We start from the raw sequence: 24407 nt of genomic DNA, 5'->3' as shown, positions 1-24407 counted from the left end.
TTGTCCAGAAGGACATTTTGAGTGGCTTGTTATGCCATCTGAACTTAAAAATGCATCATCAATCTTTCAAAGAAAGATGGACCAAATTTTCAAGAAATATGATAAATTTTATAGTGTTTATGTAGATGATATTTTAGTACATAGTAAAAATAGAAATGAACATAGGAAGCACTTAGAGATAGTTTTACAAGAATTTATCAAAAATGGATTTTTAATTAGCAAAAATAAAATAGTATTAGAAAAGCAAGATATATAATTTTTAGGAATGTTAAAAGACAAAAAACAAGATCATATAGTAAAAAAAGTCTTAGAATTTCTAAGTTAAAAGACAAAAAACAATTACAATCATTTTTAGGATTGTTAAATTATGCAAGAAATTTTATCTCTGATTTAGGAAGAAAAATAGCAGTATTACACAGTAAAACTAGCAACACTGAACAAAAGTATTTTAATAATGAAGATATTAAATTAGTTCAAAATATAAAGGAAGAAAATACTAAACTTAAGCCATTAACATTACCATTAGATAATAGTTACAAAATAGTTCAAACAGATGTTTCATCATTAGGATAGACATGTATACTATACCAAAAAAAGCATAAGGATTCACCAAAGTCTGATGAACAAGTTTGTAAATATTCATTAGGAAAACGTAGTGATGTACAGTCAAGATTACCATCAACAGACTTAGAAATTTTAGAAATAATTAACTCACTTGAAACATTCTCTTTATTTTTACATAATGAAGTATTTACGATTAGAACGGATTGTCAAAATCTAGTTTCTCATTATAACAAAATACATGCTAATAAGCAGGCAGCCTAAAGATGAGTTAATTTTGTTGATTCAATTACATGAAATGATTTTAAACCAATTTTTGAACATATAAAAGGTAATGACAATACATTACCTGATATCTTATCAAGATTAATTCTTTGAACAAAAATGGAATATCTTGAATTATCATCCTCAAATAGCACAAGATCACAAGGCATAAGAGCACATTTCAATAGCATAATGATGCACCATGGACCTTCATCATTCAATCAATTCCAAAATAGCATAAGTAGACAAACATCAACACCAGTACCCACTTTTAATTTTAATGGCAATATTGTTGAAGGAATCAGAAATCCAAATCTGAGATATAGGACAAAGGTACCAAAACTCTTTGATAAGTAACAGGTTCTCTTAGATAATTTTTGAAACATCCAAATCAAACAGCCAATCATGAGGTTAGGTCATGAAAAACTAATTAGAGCCTTAGAACAGGTGTTTAATAGTTTTAATTTCAATTTCCATCAAAGCCAGCATCATATTCATTCCCTTGAACACAACTTTCAAGTCATTTCTAGAGACCACGAGCCATTACTTAGTAAGTTTATCAAAATGAACCAAGAACTCCAATCTTTTAGAATGCAGCAAAAGGCAAGTGACACTCTGAAAAGAGAATTGAAAATAGGTTTGGAAACAACTGATCACCATAAGAATAAAGAAAAAGAGGTTATTGAATCAATAAGACAAAAGGTTAATGAGCCCATGAAAGAGATTAAGATTGAGCTCTTAGAAGAAGACATTGAAATAGAGCAGCATAAGCATCTGAGTGACAAAGAAAAACAAGATAAATATGAAAGTTTTCTTAGGAATTTGCCTTTAGACTTAATATTAGATGATATTTTATTAGAAGAAATTTTAAAAGCAAAAATAAGAATAATGCCACTAGACATGCAAAATGAAATCCTGAGCAGAGCATCACAGTCTATGAAAAAATTACAATTACAATTACAATTACAATATGTTTTATATAAATCAATCTTTGATCCAAAACCAGGAATGAATATTATTATAAAGATGTATCCATCATATCTTTGTGATAGTATAGAGAGTTGTATTTGTAAACCAGAGGTTAGCATAGTTGTGACCAAGATTAACATGAGAGATTTTAGACCATGACATTTTAGTTATGAGCATCAGAAAAAGTATAATGTGGTAGAAGTTACCCCAACTTTATTATTAGAGTTTGGCTATCTTGATAAAATATTCATTAACCATATTTCCCAATTAGAATTATTTCCTGAAAAAACTTATAAAAGTGGCAGAAGATTATCTAGAAATGTGGAAGGAAATTTGCTTAAGTTTTATTAGTAGTCATCCAGATTGGTATGTACATATGCATAAGGAGAAAGTTAGGCATATAGCCATGATTAATGCAGAGTCCTTTAGACTATCCCCTATCTCTCCACATAGATGAAATCCTTCATACAAAAATATCCTAAAATTTCGAGGGATCCAAATGTTTACCTTAGATAAGTTTGAAGATTTTAGGTATGATATGATATTAGTAGCAAAAGAAGAAGAATGTAGTTTTGAGTGTTTTGGGTGCTGTTTGAGTCTTTTGGTTTGTCTTAGTGTTTTAAGTGTTTAGTTTTGCATTCTTTGAGTCTAGTTTAGTGTTTTAAACTTTATTTTACATTTTTGAGTCAGTTTCCAAGTGATTTTGCAATCCCTCATAATCCCCGGTTAAGAACGATCCCTACTTATACATATACTACGATTGTCACAAGAGGGTTTTAATTTGTGTGCTTATTTAGTTCGCATCAAATTTTTGGCGTATTTACAGCAAGTTGAAAGCCTGTCATCAACCATACTGGAAGCCTAAAAATTTCAAAGAAGAAACAGAAAATATGTGTTACAAGGTGAAAGAAGATAGAGAAAGAGATACAGAGCGAGCAGAAGGCGATGAAAAGTACTGGAATAATTTGACAGAAGAAGAGCTACATAACATCGACAACATGATGAAAGCATGAAGAGTTAGCAACAAATTAGCATAAGTTGAATAACATCATGTAAAATAATGTATTTCCAGACAGAAATGTCAACTTCATTGTGGACCTCGCTACAATAATAAAATAATGGCATAAGAGTAAATAAAGAAAAGAGCTTGATATATTATGGACTTTTCATACACAAAATGTCCTTTTGGTTAAGAATGAATAGTGTTAGGCCATTTTCATTAAAACTCCTTTAAATAAAAGTATTAAAAGATAAATAAATAAACCCTAGAACCCCATTCGTCTTCCTCACCTGACACCCCACCATCTCCTCCCCAGCTCTACCCCTCCATCCCCTTCACCCCTCACCCATCGACACCTTTCCCCTTCTCTAATACCCACCCCTACCACCAAGCCTTTTCTCCTTCCCCAAAAACCCAGCCCTTTCCCTTCCCCCAAAACCCAAAAAAGAAGCAACATTTAAGTGTACCTGTAGCTACTACCCTTGAACTGGTGAACATGTGCATCAACTGTTTTAAAGTCTACAGTTGGTTGTTCTTTGTGCAAACAAAAAAGTTGAAATCATGCACTCCTTAAAAGTATCCGTAGCAAACCATAAGCACCACACAAATCAATCCAGCCAGTCCAATCCAATCCTAGAGACAAAAAGATAGTGAAAAGAAAGATCCTGGATTCTTACAGAGCTCTGGTGAGATCATTGAGAAGCTTATCAAAATCTTCAAAGAAAAGAGACACCACTTCAATAACAAAATCTGGGTTGCTCTCATCATGCAGTTGTTGGAGCTGCAAAACTTGACCATCCAGAAACCTATTCTCTCACCCAACCAATAAAAAAAATCCCAAAAAACAAAAACATCAGGAACAGAACAAGCAAAAACAACAAAATCAAAACAACCCCATCTGTGATTTATGCTTAAATTTTACATTTTTTCTGTTGCTTTTACCTTAGGAACAAGGATTTTGTGTAGTCAACCCACTGTCTCTGCATCTGCCCCACCTCCATGTCTTTGCTTTTGTTCCTTTCCACACAAACAGAGTAAGAGAAAGAGAACCAGCAGAGAAAAACTTGTGCCTTGAATTGCAGATCTTGAGGAATTATTTCACAAATCAGAGACTATAATGTTCTAAAGTTTTGGGAATGCCAAAAAAAGGGTTTGGTGAATTCAATGTGAAAAAACAAAATACAAAAGCTGCTTGCTTTGGGGTATTTGACCCATCTGGATGTGTGCTTGGTGGTAGGGTTTTCGGGAAAGGAGAAAAGGCTTGGTGGTAGAGGTGGGTATCAGGGAAGAGCGTTGGTGGGTGAGGGGATGGAGGGGTGTCGGGTGGGGAAAAAGAAATGGGTTCTGGTTTTTTTTTTTTTTTTTTTTTTTTTTTAAATACTTTTATTTAATTTTGGGATAATCTCATACACTTGTTAGTCTAGCTATTAAGTCTTCCGTTAACTGATAACGTGACGTCCATGTGAACAATGACTGGGTGCCACGTGTCATTAAGGGGTTCATGTGAAAATTAAAAATTCAAAAAAAAAAAAAAATTTCTCGCCCAAACTTAAAATATTAAAATTATTAATTAAATAAAATTATTAAAAAATAAAAAAATAAAAACCCCAAAGCCCCTTTCGTCTTCCCCACCAAACACCCCACCATCCCCTCCACCCCCTCCCCAGCTCCACCCCTCCATCCCCTCCACCTCTTACCCATCGACACCCTTCCCCTTTCTGATACCCACCCTTACCACCAAGCCTTTTCTCCTTCCACAAAAAACCAGCCCCTTCCCTTCCCCCAAAACCCCAAAAAGAAGCAACATTTAAGTGTACCTGGAGCTACTACCCTTGAACTGGTGAACATGTGCATCAACTCTTTTGAAGTCTACAGTTGATTGTTCTTTGTGCAAACAAAAAAAGGGAAATCATGCACTCCTTAAAAGTATATGTAGCAAACCATAAGCACCACACAAGTCAATCCAGCCAATCCAATCCAATCCTAGAGACAATTCCTTAAAAGATCCTAGATTTTTACAGAGCTCTGGTGAGATCATTGATAAGCTTATCAGAATCTTCAAAGAAAAAAGACACCACTTCAACAACAAAATCTGGGTTGCTCTCATCCTGCAACTATTGGAGCTGCAAAAACTGACCATCCAAAAACCCATTCTCTCACCCAAACAATAAAAAAAATCCCAAAAAAAAAAATATCAGGAACAAAACAAGCAAAAACAACAAAATCAAAACAACCCCATATGTGATTTATGCTTAAATTTCACATTTTTTCTGTTGCTTTTACCTCCAGGAACAAGGATTTTGTGTAGTCAACCCACTGTCTCTGCATTTGCCCCACCTTCATGTCTTTGCTTTTATTCCTCTCCACACAGACATAGTAAGAGAAAGAGAGACAGCAGAGAAAAACTAATGCCTTGAATTGCAGATCTTGAGGAATTATTGCACAAATCAAAGACTATAATGTTATAAAATTTTGGGAAAGCCAGAAAAAGGGTTTGGTGAATTCAATGTGAAAAAACAAAATCCAAAAGATGCTTGCTTTAGGGTATTTGACCCATCTGGATGTGTGCTTGGTGGTAGGGTTGGGTATCAGGGAAGGGTGTCGGTGGGTGAAGGGTTGGAAGGGTGGAGGGGGTGGAGGGGATGGAGGGGTGTCTGATGAGGAAGAAGAAAGGGGGTTTTTTTTATTTAATTAGTTATTTTAATATTTTAAATTTGGACGAGAAATATTATTTTTAATTTTTAATTTCCACGTGGACTCTTAATGACACGTGGCGCGTCATTGTTTACATGGGTGTCACATCATTAGTTAATGAGAGACTTAACAGTCAGACTAACGGATGTATGAGACTATCTCAAAATTAACACTTTAGGTATGACTCTAGGACAAAAAAATTTCATGTACTAAATGTTGAAAACCATGAAACTTGAGAGTAGTAAACTGAGATTTACTCTTTATTTTTATAGTAAGATTCTTTACAAAAATCCAAACCATGAAACTACATCTTTTCTTTTTTTTTTTTTTTTTTTTTTTTTTTTTTAACAAACGATATTATCTACTCTAAGGGGAGGGGGTAGACTTAGCCTCATAATGGGCTAACAACAATGTGGTTCAAACTTGCCTTTACTGAGAATCGAACCTAAGATCTCTCATTTACAAGTGAAGACGAATACCATTAGATCGTAGTACTAAGTGGCAAAACTATATCATTTTTTTGGTAAACAATAAAACTACATCTTTAGTGAAAACCGAAAAGACACAATTTTGTGTCCACTACACACTAGTCAGGTGGCAGGCAAGAGCTTAATGCCTTGTCTCTAGGCGTCTTTTTGTTTTAATTAAATTCATTTTATAACTTATAAATAAGTGTTTACTTATACATAAAAGAAATACATAGTTGTCTTGGGATGCATAAACGACAAAGTAGAATGATATATAAATTAGGATGATACTAGGGAGACTAAATTTGTAGACAAAATTTTAAAAACTAAGGGGGGGGGTAGTCGATTTGGATTTCATAGGATTTTAATAGACTTTTTTTTAAGTGACAGATTTCAAAGGATTTTAAAAGATTCTCAATTCTATATGGATTTCGACAGATTTATATGGATTTATATTATAGATTTGTATGGATTTCTTTCGTGGATTTCTTAGGATTTATTAGTTAAATCTTATAACATAAAATGAAATAATGCACAAGAAACATAAACGTTTTGAATCAAAGATCCATTAACAATAAATTTGAAGTGTTAGCAACCACAATCATGAACTGAAATACACAGAATAATAATGTAATCGTAGCAGCAAAGCAATCAGATGAAATTCCAAATTCCAAGTTTCAAACACAACCACAAAACCTTATATTAGTCAGAAATTCATCATTACAAGTAATATTTTCTTCTTTCTTTTTTGCTTTCTCAAACATAACCACAAAACCTAATATTACAAGAACATCATCAGAAATTCATCACTACCACACTAGAATTATTTGTGACTCATTATCCTCCATTCACATTGTTATCATTATGATCATCTCTCCATATGTCCAAAGCTATATTATATCTCCATTCATTAGCAATATTATGTTGTTGTTCTTGTGTTTGAAAATCTTGGTCAAGATCCCCTTCAGAAACTGACAATGGTGGAGACGAAGACGATTCATCATCTGGTTCAACAGGAAACTCATCTGATCTACATTCCTTGCGAAGAAAATTATGCACTGCTGCGCAAGCTAATACTACCTCCGCTTGTGTTGCATATGGAAATGGAGGTGCAATCCTTAAAATCGGGAATCGTGATTTTAAAATACAAAATATCCTCTCGACAACATTTCTTAAAGAAGCATGACAAAGATTGAATAACTCTTTTTTGTTTCTAGGCTCACGACCCAAACCACTATACTCTTGGAGATGATATCGGATTCCTCGATAAGGAGCTAAGAACTAACGTCTATTTGGAAATCCACAATCTACTATAAAAAATTTACCTGATAATATATATTTTAGTATACAACTCAATGGCTTAATGAGAAATTAAATAATAATAAAAATGATAAATAATAATTTGATACCTTGTGACACTTTAAGTCCATCCCTTCTTGTCAAAGCATCATTTAGTACTCTTGAATCATAAGCCGATCCCTCCCACTCACTAAGGATGTACATGAATTCCAAATCAAAGTTACAAGTAGCTAATACATTTTGTGATATAACACCCTTACGATTACAATAACTGCTTACATCGCATCCGGACACTGATGTTGGGATATGTGTGCCATCAATAGCTCCAATACAATCCTAAAATAGTGTTAAGTTTATCATTTGGAATAAATTAGAATGATACAAAATAAAAAATAAAAAAACAACACACCATACATACCTTCAAGTAAGGGTAAAATCTCGTACTTTCCCTTATTTTAGATGGCATTGCTAATCCATGTTTGGCCATCATTTCCGGTGCTATTGTGTTCAAGGCCTTCAAAACTTTGTTACTGACAGTCTACTGTGATCGCCCAAACGTATCACGTAGTAGACAATATCTACTATTGTGTCCAACAATAAGCAAAAATGTTGCAAGCATTTCTTCTATGCAAATGAATTTTGTATCTCGTAAGAGTGTTTTTTCTTTAGTAGTAGTGCATAACTTCACAAACACATCATGTAACATCCCACATCGCCCAGGGGAGTGATTCTTATATGTATATTCTCATCTCTACCTAGCGCGAGGCCTTTTGGGAGCTCACTGGCTTCGGGTTCCGTAGGAACTCCGAAGTTAAGCGAGAAGGGGGCTAGAGCAATCCCATGATGGGTGACCCACTGGGAAGTTGCTCGTGAGTTCCCAAAAACAAAACCGTGAGGGCGTGGTCGGGGCCCAAAGCGGACAATATCGTGCTACGGTGGTGGAGCAGGCCCAGGAAGTGATTCGCCCTGGGCCGGGATGTGACACATCAAGATACATTCTATACCTTTGCCGGAAATCCTTTGGGCGGTCCTCTTTCAATACTTTATGTATATAATTGTATCCTTCCATAGTAATTGATCGTCGATTTAAAGGACGTTCAATAGGTTGTCCAAATGTAATTATAAACTCTTTTAGCACGTGGACTGCAACTTGAATTGTCATCAATAAATATTTAATCATTTCGTAAAGTTCTTCTTCATCAGTTTCTTCTTCTTCTTCTTCAATTTGTTCTTCCACCATTTGCTCCACTTCTATTTCTTCATCCACTTTGTCCACTTCCATTTCTTCCCCACCTTCCGCTTCCATGCTTGATTGAGACATTATATAAATTACCCAATGCGTGTGGGATGATCTATCACATAAGATTATGAGATTATAATTTGCTCATTACCAGCACATAATGTACAAATAATTCCTACATGAAGAGATATGCACATGTTCAATCAAAACATAACAAACTAAATGACAAATACATGGGATAAACTCATCCCACACGAATCTTCATTTTTGCAGCTTCAGTACCTATTCAGGAAACCCAATAAACACATGACATTAAGCATAAAACTCAACCCAATGCAAACAACTTAAGAAGAATAGTAGAGCTAGACAACTAAATCAAAATAACCCAATTAAAACCTCCTCAGAAACCACTCAAATCTGCAAGGGCACAAGGCACAGATACCTTATCCTTCCAATACTATTCGATCAGCTTGTCCTCACAATACCAGTTGTCCATTTTCGAAGATAATGTAAATCTTCTTAGGAACTATCTAACAGAACCCAAGATCTTCCTAACATGTATATCTTAAATCGGTAATTCAAAAGACATTTAAGGATGCCAACACTAGCTGCAAATAAAAACTCCAAGTCTTATGACTCAGTTGCGCAATGTTTCCTAAGGTCGGTTTTCTCTATGTTCCATGCATAAAGAGAACGCAGATTCATAGATACATTTTCTATCAACTTTTCCCAAAAGATGTTGAATTATTCATTTCTATAAGTTCTTTTAAATCCATGAAAATTACGTTTCTACATATAATTACAAAGAAACAAGTGGAAGGAAAAAAAATGTAAAAGACAGAGTAACAAAATCCCATAAAGCATGGCGAAACAAAAGTATAAAGGCATTCCGTAGAGTACAGAAGGATATGTATAATACCTGCAACTTTCTCAGGCCTTTCTTTAAAAAAAAAATTAGAAGTTTTGTAAGTTTCATAAAGATACAATAAAAGAATAACAGATCGTGCATTTTCTATTTGGCCACACCCAAATAGTTTTGTAGTTTCATAAAGATACTGCACTACCTTGTGGCGATAGAGGAAGCTGAGAGACAAAATTGTTCCACTTCTGTGATGAATGTGAAAAGAAATCACATGGGGTAGGGTTGGATTCTTGATGGCACTTTGTATTTATACCACCCACCTTCAAATCCCACAAAATCCCTTGGCCATTAAAATCCTAATAAATCTTTGACATTCTCACTATACCTAGATTTGAATGTATTTTTAAACTCTTAAATCGACTATCCCTGGATTTGGGTGTATTCTTCAAAATCCTCTTAAATCCTAATTTAACTACACCATGATTTCAAAATCTTTTAAAATCCTCTTTTAAAACTCTAATCGACTACACCCAGATTTTAAAGTCTATTAAAATCCTACCAAATCCTAATTTGACTATACCCCCTAAATGATATGGAAATTGATGATGAATTATTACTTAAGCATTGATAAACGTGCTCATTTCTATTAATGACACATCATTTAGTTTGCAAATTTAGTCTACAAATTTAGTCTTCTTAGTATTACCCTTAAATTATAAAGTATTAGAATATATTGAGAACATGGGATAAAGCATATAATAAGTGTTCCTCCAAGTATCCAACAAGTCTCTTGTAATTATTGAAAAAATAAAATACAAAATGGAAGTTATCTATTTATGTCTAAGCGAGAGTTGCGATCGAAGCTATATTCTTAAATAAAAATAAATAAAGCAAAAAATCACAAAACCACCGAGCTCGCCTAGATCGTCTAGTCGGGCTGGGCGGCCATCTTTTCTTATTTTCCAAACGCCTAAAGATTAATCAAGTTGATGACCAGGCGTTTAGCGCTTTTTAGAATACTACTGTTTACAGACCCACAACATAATTTCTTCCAATTATAACAACAAATTGTAAAATTAAAATAAAAGCAAATAAACCACTAGAAAAAAGGTTGTATCCAGAAAAAGCTTTTGAAAAGTGCGGGTTAGGGTTTAGGAAGATTTGTGATTTCTTCTCTCTGAATTTTCTTTTGGTTTGAATTGGAAATGAAATAAAATTTGTTCGAATCAGTTTAATTTTTTTGGTTTTGAGAGTGATTACTCATATGTACTTCTTTATATGTTGTACTTTATTATGAAACTCAAGTTTGTCTTCAGTGACTTCCACAATCACCTAACTAACACACCCGATTCAATAACCGACCAACAAGCTATAAGGCCGAGATGTTCTGGCTCATATCAAGTCACCAATGTAACCTCATCCAAGGACAACGAAACACCATTAACTCAACGACGCAAGTCATAAAAAGAAAATAATGATGTAAATAAATTTGAACCAAAAGGCAATGTTTATAGCAACTTTTTACTAATACGTTGTGTTATCTTTCTTGTAGATTTCAACAAAGGTGCTCTCAGTGTTCTGTTTTACAATTTAGGGAAATGCTATTTGAAAACTCATTGTGGAATGAAGAGCAAAGATTATACATCATTTTGAAAATATTTATTTTCTTTTAAAAAAAAAAAAAGGACCAGCTGGTGGATTCGCTATGGCAGTCCACCCTTTAGGGGTCGGGAAGTCTCACAGAGTCCACCATCGTGTAATTTAGCGCTAGAAACCAAACCCAAAACTTGCCTTCATGCTATAAGATTAATAAGCAAAACTTAAGTTTCTATAAGGTGTAATTTACCTTGATCATGCTATAGTTGTACTTTACTTGTTTACAGCTAGCAATTGTAGTTAAAAATGAAATATACACTTCCATTGTTGTGGAATACTACCTAATATATGTGATTGCTTTTATTTTCCGAGAGATTTTCTAGTAACTTATGTCTAAAAATTGGGAAAATGATTGTTACTTCATGAAGATTTTTGTGCTTGTTTTATGCTTGTATGTTAAAGAAAGTTGATAAGTTGTTTTTAGAATATTAGGTAAATTACACAAAATCACTTTAATTATGAGTCGCATAACAATCTCATACCTCATGTTTTAAACATTGCAACATCGTACATCATCTTATGAATTTGTTATAATGTCATATCTCTGTCAACTTTTCTGTTAATTTTTCTGTTAAATGCTGACGTAGCACGAGCAAAGCCCACTCTTTCTCTTTGGTTATAAACAATCAATATTTGGTTATAAACAAATAATTTTGTGGGTCCCTCATCGTAATCTTTCTCTTTCTCCCTCGAACTCTCCCTTCTCTCCCAACACTCACCATCTTTTCTTCTATGTGTTGAGAACGGCCACCACCAGACCACCACCACAGCCATGTCACTCCCTCTTCTTTTCTCCCTCAACGCTCAACTCGCCGTTTCTCTAACCTCTCATCTTTCTATGTACAACAACATAGATGGACTCCACCACAACCTCGCGGTTTTCCTATGAAAATCTGTCAATTCCTCATCAGATTGGACGAGACTAGTATCACATATCACTTCCCCCTTCATCCTGAGGTTCAAATTCTAGCATGGGAGGCTAGAATCTACCTCGATTTCACAAGAAACCATCAACTCAATTTCAGGCTCAGGCCGTTCTCGGGCCATTATCTAGCAACATCTTGGCATAAAAAAGGTCGTTCGTGTGTTTTGGTAGAGATTTGAAGTTGAACAGAGTATAAATTTTTCCGGCTAGCAGGTGGCCGTTTTATGGGGTGCATTGGGAGAGAACAGAGAGTTTGAGGGAGAAAGAGATTGGAATAAGGGGCCCACAAAATTATTTGTTTATAATTAATATTAATTGTTAAATAAATAACAAATAATTGTTTATTAATTCATTTTTTTTTATTCCAATTAGCGAAATAGTAGGCCCCAATCATGTCATATCAGCATTTAACAGAAAAATTAATAGAAAAGTTGATGGAGGTTTGCCATTGCAACAAATTCATAAGATAAGGTATGAGATTGTTATGCAACTCATAGTTGAGGTGGATTTGTATAATTTACCAACGCTTGAGGTGTAAATTCACCTTGTGTTCAGGGAAGTAATTTCTCGACATATGAGAAAAGACTCGTGTTTTCCCTATTAATAGAAGAATCAAAGTAAGATATCTACTTAAACAACTAGCTAGTGGCTCAATGCCTCGGGACGAATCTTAAGTCTGTTTCCATACGGCACGTCTTGAGTTCAGTATTTGGCTCTAATGAATCACACAACGATAGCTAGAAAAATGTTGAAATGTCTCTGTCAGTCTTTTCAGCAAAAAAAAAAAAAAAAAAAAAAAAAAAAAGGATTGTTGTGACATCCACTTGAACGTAATCAGAACACGAGTTGCGACTGTATGCTATTTAAGAGCGTGTTGTTGGGAAGCAGGCCCACTTGATTCTTGTGTTTTACAACTTAAATAGAATTCAACAATTTCATATGGTTTTTTTAAAGGGAACTTTAATGAAAAACTCCCGGTACTGTTCATTTTAACGAAAAATCACATTTTTGCACTAAAAAGTCAATCATGGCACTATTAACTTTACCCTTTATTTTGTCCTTATCTTTGAAACTCTTTTCATTAGTTTTTCTTGTAAATGAATGTTTAGACATATCTTAGAATGTGTCACCGGACCTCAATGGCTCAATCAATGTGCTCATGCAAATGATTGTTCGTTAAAAGGGAATCAGTTGGTGGTTTCGTTATGTCAGTTTACTCTTTCGGATGTCGAAAAGACTTCTATAGACCTTTCAGCCTCCTCTACTCACTATCGTGTGATTCACTAGTACCAAAAATCGAACTCAAAACGTACCATGTGAAATACAAACCAAAAATTTGTTCCTAACCACTAAACCATCCCATAATGGTTCACTCAAATGATTCATCATTTAAGGCTTGTATATTTTGGTACATAGAGGTATATATTTTATTTACAAAATATCGCCTTAGTGAGAAGGGAAAATCATAGGGGCAACTCGCTAAACGTAGCTAACACTTCAAACTTTGAGACAAAGGAAACCATTGAAGTTAGAACTCATTCCAAGAAGACATTGTTAAAGTACATGGTGGACTAGCCCGAGCACGGGCCAAGAGGATCCTTTCCGAATCCTCTTTATGAGGATCATAGGGATCCTAAAATCGTGTCCGTTCATCATATACCGTGCAATCAATTTTCGTCAGGTTCATTCATATTTAATTTAAAATAATTTATGGCCGCACGATGTACGATGAACATACACGATTTGAGGATCAGGAGAGGATCCTCACAAAGAGGATCCGAGCACGCGATCCCTCCTAATGAGTATGCCTTTTAATTTTAAGGGGATTTTATATATTAACTTGATAATTGAGTTCTAACATGTTATATTTTTAAAATCTTCGACTAGGTGCTACACAGCTGGTCACTGCCCCAATTAATCTTTGTGTGTTTGAAAATTAAAAAATGGCGCCTAGACCCTCCTATAACACTCGCTTAGGTCGTGACTCTCACGTTGACAGAAAAATTTTCATTTTACATTTGATTTTTTCAATAAATTGTAAAAGACTTGTTGCTTATTTGAATGAACACGCATTATATACTTGTTTCTCATGTTTTCAATATGTTATAATACTTGGTTGTATTATTAACTAGTCAATTTAAATAAGAATTTATGTTATTAATGCTAAAAACGATAATGTTACACATCATACCATCGCCATTATTAAGGTCGTGATAACACTGTCAATATGAGTTTTTGTCTGAATGTGAAGGAGTATCTAATAGTAGGACGATTGCAAAAACATCTTCCTAAAGGAGCATGCTTATTTCCCCTCCAGTCCCTTTCTCTATCACTTTCCTCTTTTTCTTTCTATCTCTAGATGTTGACGTAGCTTAATCATAACCATTCAAATAAACGGAGACTGAAGGAAACGAGAATTTGAAGAGAAGAAAATCCTACTCACTCCCTTCATAACATGTCAACACGCTGACACATATCCAAGAAGGTTCCTTCATCCCTGGCTTTTAGTCTTGTGCTCGCCTCATAGATTATTGGCATGTTATACCAGAACATGTAGTGTAAGTTCTCCCCTTCAATAAAATTGGCATACGTACATAGAGAACTTCACTACATGGTTGGCAATGTCCCCTTCCAAAAAAAGTTCATTTTAAGAAGATAAATGGACAATGATACGAATGACAACAATTTGGATCAAGGACGGATGTGCATTTTCATTCCCAGAACTTCGAAAACAGTCCATGCTCGTAACCCACTAGTTAACCATTAAGCATTCCCAATAACCATACGGCAGTGGGTCTGTTGTCCCCTAATGGTGTTTCTTCTATTTTGACACGTGTAACGTGTTATACCACTTAACTTTAATTTAAGTTGAGATTAAGTGGTACGGCACATGTCAAAAAATAAAAGAAGAGACAGAGGAGACACCATTTTAGAGGATAGCAAATCTTGGGCCTAACCATACTCCCCGTGTAATGAATTCCCAAACCTTTAACAGGTTTATCTATTTTCATAAATACAAAATTATTTTGTAATCATTAGTGAAAAAAAAAATTATTCAGCTGATGTCACGCAACATAATTAATTAAAAACTACAATTAAAAAAATAATATGACGAGAATAATTGCATTCACAAAAATTCATTACATAGTATAACCAAGTGAATGGAAGCAAATGTAGAAAGATAATGTTACATATATAGTTTATGTGATACTATATTTTCTTTTTGCACAAATGGATTATTAATTAAGAAATCTTACATACACTATTTAAAAGAAGAAAAGAAAAAGGGAGAAAACATTAAGAAGATAATTATTCTAAGGTGTTTTTGCGAATGAGCTTGCCCTTGGATGAGAGGGATTGTTGATCAACGGCCCAATTGTTGCTAGTAGATGCGCTACCATTGTTGTCTTCATGATCTCTTGGGGCAAAAGCAGTCAGCGCAGGATGACTAGTTGTTGCATGGTTATCTGTATTAATGAGGGATGTGATAGCAGCTGCAACAGCAACCCTAAATTTAGGATCTGAAGCAATGGCACTTACATTTTCAGCCAACAACGACATATTTTCTTCACCTGATCTCCAGTTACCTTTCTGATCGTCCGCTAGTACCATGCCGGATGATCTACTGCCGTTAGCCAAAAGACGGTTGGTGAGACTATTACTGGTATGATAGTTTGCAGATCTGCTGCTAATATTGCTCATCATCCAATTACTACCAAAACCTGGTGGTGCAGATGATGAGGAGCTACCCATGGCCATGGGAATATTTTGGGGTTGGGATGTAGTAGTATCATAAAAGTTGTTTGTGAGGTCAAGAACAAGTCCTTTGGAAGGGTCGTGAGGATTGATGATTCGATAGTTTGACGAGGAATGAGATGAAGGGTTCAGGTTCAACATATTATGAGGGGTATTACTATTGTAGTAAGGGAGGGATGCTTGGGTGTACTTAGAGGGTGTGCCATCTACTAATTGATGGTTACTTGAATCTAGTAACATGCGGGAAGCTGCTGCAGAAGCTGTTGAAGCCATGGCTGTTGCACCCACTGGAAGAGGATGGTTGTGTGTTCCTTCATAAGTTGTTATAAGTATGGACATGTCCTCTTGGCATCTTTGAACCTACAATTATACCATCCAAAACATTTATAAAAATAAAGTACAACTGAAAAACTTAAATAACAGTTTCCAAAGAAAAATTAACAAAAGAAATTGAACTTTAATCGAACGATGTTTTGTAATATAATTACGTCGACGCATTAAAAAAGTGTACGTATTTTTTGTAATATGTGTGTGTGTGGGGTTTTTGGGGGGGGGGGGGGGGGGTGGTGGGGTGGTGGTTAGTTTACACCACCCTTTAAAAACAAACAAAAGGTATACTCTTTAATGGAACGATGTTTTTGTAATGTAATTAGGTCAACACATTAAAAAAGAATACCTGTTTTCTGACTGGGCATCCCACGGCTACTGTGCAACGATAATAGGCTCGTGGGCAAGGGTTTCCTTTCGAAATTTTCTGCCCATATTTCCTCCATTGGCAGCCATCATTCATCTGAGATATATAGCTTATTAAACGATATAGGTGGTTAATATTTACTCTTACTTGCTATGCTGTATGCACGAAGTTAAACCCTACGTACATATATGTATATGTATATGAGTTGTTATGAAACTAACAAGTGCTTGCAAATGGAACGAATTACTCACCGTGGCATATTCACATCTTGCCCTAACCGAAACCCTAGCTTTCCGATTGGGATGGGGGGCACCATGGCTCGTAATTCCGGCCAATTCGGTCCGCTGTAACTTGTTTTGCAGTTGCACTGATGATGATGTAAGACTACCAGTTCTCGTCAATCCTTCCTTGTTATTGAACTCTTCTTTATCATCATCTTCTTCTTCTCTTCCCCTTAATTGATTGGCAGTAGTAGCAGAGCTGGTTTGTAACCTCAGTGACAACCCTAGGTGACTCTCTTCATCAGTAACTTCATCACGTTTTGGTGACGGTACTGGAGATCTATGGCTGATATCTAACATCTTGGAACTCATCTTGGGTCCTTGAGTTGCATTGGGATCGTTACCATCAAGTGAGAGAAAGGTTTGAGGATCCTAAATTAATCAATGAAATACATGAAAATTAACAATATTATTAGTACTTGTGGAAATACAAGACACACAACTCGAGCAATTAAAACAAATAATTGTAATTATGATCATCCAATTAATAACAAAATTAAAATGGATTAAACTAATTAAGCACCTTGTTTTGGTTACTTTGGTGGATAACCGTAAATTTCATTTGAAGATCGTAATAATCTTTCATCGTTTTCTCCACGACCTTCCTCAAAACCTTGTTTTCTTCTTTCATACGGCTCATCTCCATTTGTAAAACGCTTAACTAGTAAAACATTACATGTAATTAAGATTGTAATTTAATTAGTTAATTAATTGGAATATATATTATCACAAACACCTATTTATAATCAAACTACAAAACTTCTAATTTACCAAAAAATAAAAATCTACAAAACTTCTCTACTGGTACCTCCTGATCCGTCTTCATATTATTCTCCCGCAACGATGTTTCGACTACTGAGGCATCATGGTCTTCCTCTTCACCGGCACCGGCTTCCGCTGTTTTTAGCTTGTTATTCTGCACTCTTGGTTCTAGCTCACCCTCTTTTTCTTCCGCTCCTGCTTCTTCAACACCATCGTCGACGCGATGATCATCTTCATCTTCCTCGTCATCTACGCCTTCTTCTCGTTTTTCTTCTTTAGCATCAATTTGGAGTGAGAGATCAATATCCACGTCTTTCTCCTGCTCTCTCGTCCCCATTGAAGTAAGACAAAGTTGCAGAATCTCTTCCCCTCTCTCTCTCTCTCTCTCTCTCTCTCTCTCTCTCTCTCTCTCTCTATCTTTCTATATATTTCTCTCTCTATTTTAAAAGAAATGTTATTCATACTATATTTTTGCATCACATTTTCATACCATCTTAGGTGATATTTGATGTGGACAGCCTTGAATTAATCAGATTTTTGAATTTGGTTCATTATTTAATAAACTAATAATTAAGAAAAACTAGTTAATTAAATGTTAATTGTGGTATACGAAGAGTTTTTCTCCTTCATTTCCTTGGGTTTTACAAATTTTTCAAATGATGTGGTTGTCCAGACCAGATGCCACTTAAAATAATATAGAAATGTGATATAAAAATATAATATTAATAGCATTACTCCTATTTTAATGCTGCGTTTTAGGTACCGAAGTCAATTATCCCATCTCAAAGACTTATGATTAGACAAACAAGGACGCATCTAAGCTTTGACTTTAATTGGGCCCTTAATTAACTTGCATATATTAATCAAAGACTAGAAGAATTACATTTACATTTTAATACTACGACTGCCTTGGACACTCCACGCCACGCATATAAAAATGGATAGGCGCGATAGGCGCTCGTCAAGGTGCAATGCCGACTCAAACCTTCCCCATGCAAGTCTCAACTATACTCTTTCCTTAGGGCCCGGCTAAATTTAATTTTCCCAATTGTTAAGTCTTCTATTTTTAATCTCATCTATCCATTTTCTATATCACTCGGTGCTACATATCACTGAAAAAATAGTTTTCCGTTTATGAATATCAAATCGTGATTTTTTTTCCCTTAAAACCAAAACAAAAACAAAAGGGTAAAGTACAAAAAAGTACCTCAGCTATTGGTGTCACGACACTTTCATATCTCATCTTTTAAAATTGACAATATCATACCTCATCTTTAGAATTTGGTCCAATGTTATACCTTCCGTTACTTGACCGTTTACTTTTTAGTTAAATGCTGACGTGGCCGTTTACTTTTCAGTTAAATGCTGACGTGGCTTGATTCGGGGTCCACTTTCTATTAAAAAATCATAAAAATATTATTAAAAACTAAAAAAAAATTATTTAATATTATTTAAATATTAAAATAATAATAATAATTTAAAAATAAAAATAAAAATAAAATAAACCATCAGTTCATCCCTCCCCTCCCCCTCCCCCTCCTCTCTCTTCTCCCCATCTTCATTTTCTTCCCCCCACCTGCAAACCCCAAAAAAAAAAAAAATAATAATTTGAAAACCCAACAACCCCCCTGCGGAAGAACAAGAAGGAGAAGGAGGAGGAGGAAGAAGAAGAGGAAAAAAAAAAAAATTCACCCCCCCCCCCCCCGGTCAGCGCGAAAGAAGAAGAAGGGAGAAGGAGAAGGAGGAAGAAGAATAAGAGGAAGAAAAGGAGGAGGAAGAAGAAGAAGAGGAAGAAAAAAAAAATTTGAAAACCCATCAGCACCCCCTTGCGGAAGAAGGAGAAGGAGGAAGGAAAACAAAATTTGAAAACCATCAACTCCCCTGCGGAAGAAGAAGAAGAAGAAGAAGAAGAAGGAGAAGGAGGAAGAAGAAGAAGAGGAAAAAACGGAGGAAGGAAAAAAAAAAAATTGGAAACCAATCAAACCCCATATCCACCACTCTCATTCATTCTCCATATCCTCTTCCACACCCATCCTCCACCTTCTCTGCGCACCCATCTTCCCGCTGACAGGATCTCGGTTTTTTTTTTTCTTTTTTTTTTTTTTTTTTTTTTTTTTCTGGGTTGCAAGAGGGAGAAGGGTGTGGGTGTGGGGGAAACTTGGTGTGGGTGTGGGGGAAGACAAATTGGATTTTTTTTTTTTTTTTTTTTTTTTTGGGATTTGCTGGTGGGGGAAGAAGAGGGACGAAATGAGGGGTTTTTTATTTTTATTTTTTCCTACTTATTATTATTATTTTAATATTTAAAAAATATTAAATAATTGTTTTTAGTTTTTAATAATTTTTTAATAAAAAATAGGTCCCGAATCAAGCCACGTCAACACTTAATAGAAAAATTGACAGAGTTATGACATTGTCACAAATTCGTAAGATGCGGTATGATATTGTCAATTTTAAAAGATAAAGTATGAAACTATCGTGACCTCAATAATTGAGATAGTTTTTTGTACTTTACCCAAAATAAAAATATTAGGTTAATTGGCCTTCTCAGTGGCCTGTTATATTAATATTCCAGTGCAAAGCCGTCTCCTAGCTAGAAGATGAGTTTAGTTTAGTTAGCTCGCCCTACGCAAGTGTTCTATATTTTATTTTATTTTCATAATCCGCCTGCAGCACAAAAATTATATTAAATGAGCTGCAAAAGTAGAGCACTTTGTGCAAAAGTAGCGCACATGCAAAAGCAGTCCCACATCGGTCATTTTATAAAACAAATAACAATTTATATTAAATGGTTCTACTTCTAATTGCACAGAAATATTTTGTAATAAAACTTAACACCTAACAATAAGTAATAGGTTGGGACAAGATCAATGATATTAGTATTGGATTATATTGGGCCTATAAAGTCATAATATCAAAGCAGGCTTTCAAATCTAAACTCAACATCTAGCAATAGACGATGTTTTAGAACATAAATTTAAACCTAACATTTAGCAATAGATGATTAATATAGAACATAAATTTAAACCTAACATTTAGCAATAGATAATTAAATTAGAACACTTACAAACATGATCGACGTAGCTCCACATATTACCCATAAAGTTTTATCATATATATAGACTTGGGAGCCTTTTACCCTGAACCTAGGCAGCCGCCTATTATCTAGCTTGATATATAACAAACGCCGTTCCGGCCGTGCACGCGTCTACATAATACAACTTTTACAAAACCTCAATTATTATGCATTCATGCATGCAAGCTTTGTCTTTCATTTTCCAAAAATACCTAAAAATCAGCATATTTGTATATATACATGTATACATACGTACATGTATTTGACACACGTGCATGTACCCAGTGTGAATTATAGAAGAATGGACATCTTGAAGTTGGAGGGTATATAGATGCAAACTATGCTGATTTTATGTAGGCGTTCTACCTCGTGTGACTTCACTTTTGTTAATGGGAACCTTGTTACTTGGTCGATTAACAAACATAATGTTGTTTTCAGATCGAGTGCTCACATAGGCTAAAGTATCGGTGTATATCGTGTGGAATTTTTGGTAGACGAGTCATGGGTCCACTCCAACAACACCGATATTGTCCTCACTCAGCCATATACTCAATCCGTCAGATGTGGGGTTTTAATCCAAAAAACCTTGGTGTTAGTTAGAGTAAGGTAATTCTATTTAAACTCCTTTTCTCTCCCCCCCCTCCCCTCTGTCCGATGTGGGACAAACTGGGGTTCCAACATATCGCTGGATATTTGTGAATTGTTGTGGATTAATTAGCATGTAATGACCAAGTTGGAGTTTAGAGCTGAGCCTATGAGTTTTTTTTTCGTGATAATAAAGATATCATTGAGATTGAACACAATTTGGTTCAACATGAACGAACTACGCATGTTGAAGTGGGTCGTCATTATCAAGGAGAAATCAGATACATCATTTCACTACCTTTCATTAAATAAGAGGATTAATTGGCTAGCATATGTCTTGACTAAGGTGATCTTAATTCGAGTGTTTTATAGCATGCGATGCACCAACTTAAAGAAGAGTGTTGGTGTGTAGGCCTAGGTACGAGGCTGAATTAAACGTTCGTTTTCCTTAAAGTAAAGATAGCCGATTTTTAATTAAGTTTCTTGTTACACAAAAGCCCTAATGTATTTATTACAAGTATCTTTTTATGAAGAACACAATATATAGTGAATTATTTTATAACTATTGGAATTTAGCTATGCAAATTAGCATGAGACTTTTTCTGTAACATATTAAAATGCTTGTTAGCCATCACTTAGTACCACATTTAAATAAAATGAGATGTCATGACGAGTTTAATACTAAATTATCATGACTTAAACTAAATTTTTCGTGAAAAAAAATATGCTTGTTGGCCGGATTATCAAAATTCACGATCAAGAACTCGTGATTGATCCGTAAGGGGGCATGGTCGATCCCTAAACGGGCACCACTATTATATAGTTGCAATTAAAGCTAGATCCAAAGTGATACTTTTTAGTTGAAAAATTAATTAAAAAGACTGGCATCCTCTTTCCCGGTGGAACACGAACCCCGGATGAAATCCTAAAACAAGAGAAACCTTGGCATCAGATCTTGAATTTGTCAACTGGAAGACCTCTCCCATTTCTCCCGATAGACTCGCATGTTTATAAACAATGATTTCCTATTTTAATTTTAACATATCCGATCCCACTTCCTCCCACGTTAACTATTGAGACTTAAATATATGTATGTGTATAGACTATAGTATATGCAGTAGCGGAGGAAGAGTGGGTGCATTGGGTGTCATTGACTCCAATAACTTGCTTTTCCACCAACTAAATTATACTTCACAGCGAAAAATTCGAATGACGTCTGTTTTATTTTATATATTTTTTAGGGAATAATGTTACGCTCACCACATATTTGTATCATCTATCTAATAGAGGTAGGGCTCACTACCGTAAGAGTTAACATTTTTGATCTTCCAGGTAATTAGAAGTCTTTATTAATTATTGAGTAATACTATATTTACCACATTTTCCATACCAATTTGTATCGCCTCTCTAATAAAAGTAGGCGCGTCTAACATATATGTTTAGTTTGAGCATTTGGTATTAATATGTATACAATGTAAATAACATGTGTAAAGTCTCTAGTGTATGTTTATTAAGCTCACAGAAGACTTAATTAGCACCAATAAAATACACCAACAAAATAAGATAAGCTGAACTTAAAATTAAGCTTGTATGCATGCATGCCTTCAAAACATCGTGCGCAAAAACTATAGATCAAAGTCATGTAATCAGTTTTTAAGAAATTTTCCCCGTCCTTATTGCAATCGATCAAATTCTAACTCCGTCGATGTGTATACGGTGTTGCCCCCTTATCTCCTTCTTCAGATGCATGCAGGCATATTTTATACAGTATACTTCCACTATATTAAGGGAAAGTTAAAACCCTTTAGACTCGGACAACTTCAGTGCAAAAGATGAAAAACCTTTAGAATTAATGCATTGTAGAGACGGTAGATAAAACCTAGCCTTTTGGTGGTAGTAGTCTCTGTCTTGGTTGCAAATCTCAAATTCGATTAATATGAATTCGATTATAATGAGTATGCTACTTAGTTACGGATATCACATTTGTGGTGGCATGACTTTGTTGTAATTTGTAAAACGTATTTTCATTGAAAAATATCATATAACGTGAAAGTTTGCATTGTTTGATCGAAATGAAGTTTGATGTTAGCTAAGTAGTAACGGCTCATTTGGAAGTGCTTTCTGAAAGAATCACAAGTTATGCGTTTCTTTGAGGAAGCACTAAAAAGTGTTTTTTCATGATTCACTAATGTTTTTACTAAGGACAAGTTCAAAAATATTTAGATCAAAAACACTTTCAGTCATTTTAAAATTACTTTCATATTGGTGACTTCAGACACACATTAATTGACTTAGCTAGGTTTCCATTCACTGAGGTTCCATTTTCGGTTGAAGTTGTCTACTCCGAAATAAGATTTCGTATGGCACAAGTACATGTTGTTTTATTAGCACAAAACGCAACATAGAGTTGAAAGGGTTTCTTACTAGTTGTGGCTAGAAGCTGTGTTGATTCGGTCACTTATTATCTATGAATGGCCAATTAGTTTCCTTCGTATTTCTTGTGACCTGGCTCTATCAACAAGAATGGCTTGCCTTTGGTAAGCATTAAAGTTTACCATACAGTGAAGGTGATGGTTGATCCATAATAATTTAGCATCGAATTCTTCAGTTTATGAAAGTTACAAAGTGGGACATCCATAATATTAGCCTCAAATTTCTATTTACGGAAGTTAAATCTAAAACATCCACATAAAAGTGGAGAAGAATCTAAATCCGTTGTACTAAGTAGTCATGCGCTTAAGGCTCCATTTGGTAGGCTAAATAATATAGGTTATGATCAATTAAAATAGACTTGAGTACAATCTATTATTTGTTGTGTAAAAATGTGAGATGAACTGAACGTGATGAGTTATGAGTTCATATTAGAGTGTATCTAACATATCCTTATACATGAGTTATAGGTCTTATCTTATAAGTTCCTGACTTCAATCATATAATCACATCCAACCCACTAAACGATCCTTAAATAACTAAGTGGATTTCGTGAGCTTAAATAAATAAAAGTTAAGAAAGTATTTCAGGATAGTTTCATGCATAAATATCCGCTTCCTACGTGGGCCGACTTGAAGGTTTCCCAGAACCCCACTAACAAATATCTCAAGAAATGAAAGCACAAGCTGGAAAGTTCCCCCAAACTTGTTTCTTAAGCACCTTGCATGTACATTTTAACTATCACAAACAAGATTTAAAATTGTCAAATAAGTTTTTGTAAGGCCTTCGATATATGGACCCGCAGCTGTCTAAACGAGGAGATGATCAATAAGACCACTGTCAAGTGGAGACCGAGACTCGTGCAATGCCAACAAGTTTTTTAAAAAAA

At 34.8% G+C, this 24407-nt stretch overlaps 1 protein-coding gene across 1 annotated transcript; it reads right to left on the bottom strand.

Moving 5' to 3' along the window:
* Nucleotides 1-15156: 15156 nt before the first annotated feature.
* On the bottom strand, nt 15157-17798 carry LOC103939564 (probable WRKY transcription factor 9). Its single transcript, XM_009349666.3, has 5 exons — nt 17477-17798; nt 17192-17329; nt 16639-17040; nt 16370-16483; nt 15157-16053 (listed from the first exon to the last, which is right to left on the bottom strand). Exons 1-5 carry the CDS (start codon nt 17765-17767, stop codon nt 15247-15249), a joined length of 1752 nt encoding a protein of 583 aa, XP_009347941.2. The 5' UTR covers nt 17768-17798; the 3' UTR covers nt 15157-15246.
* Between the last annotated feature and the right edge of the window lie 6609 nt (nt 17799-24407).

Source organism: the organism of the source record quoted next, unplaced genomic scaffold (assembly GCF_019419815.1).
Source record: "Pyrus x bretschneideri cultivar Hongxiangsu unplaced genomic scaffold, Pyrus_bretschneideri_v1 Contig2, whole genome shotgun sequence".
Lineage (NCBI taxonomy): Eukaryota > Viridiplantae > Streptophyta > Magnoliopsida > Rosales > Rosaceae > Pyrus > Pyrus x bretschneideri.
The sequence above is the reverse complement of the archived record's forward strand: the minus strand, read 5'-3'. Positions and strand labels throughout refer to the sequence as shown.

Excerpts from the sequence above, each read along its gene's own strand:
- LOC103939564 (XM_009349666.3), bottom strand. The coding sequence starts at position 17,767 with ATGGGGACGAGAGAGCAGGAGAAAGACGTGGATATTGATCTCTCACTC. Across the intron at positions 17,330-17,476 it reads ATATGAAGACGGATCAGGAG|TTAAGCGTTTTACAAATGGA; the intron begins GTACCAGTAGAG and ends ATGTTTTACTAG. Across the intron at positions 16,484-16,638 it reads CAAGATGTGAATATGCCACG|ATGAATGATGGCTGCCAATG; the intron begins GTGAGTAATTCG and ends TATATATCTCAG.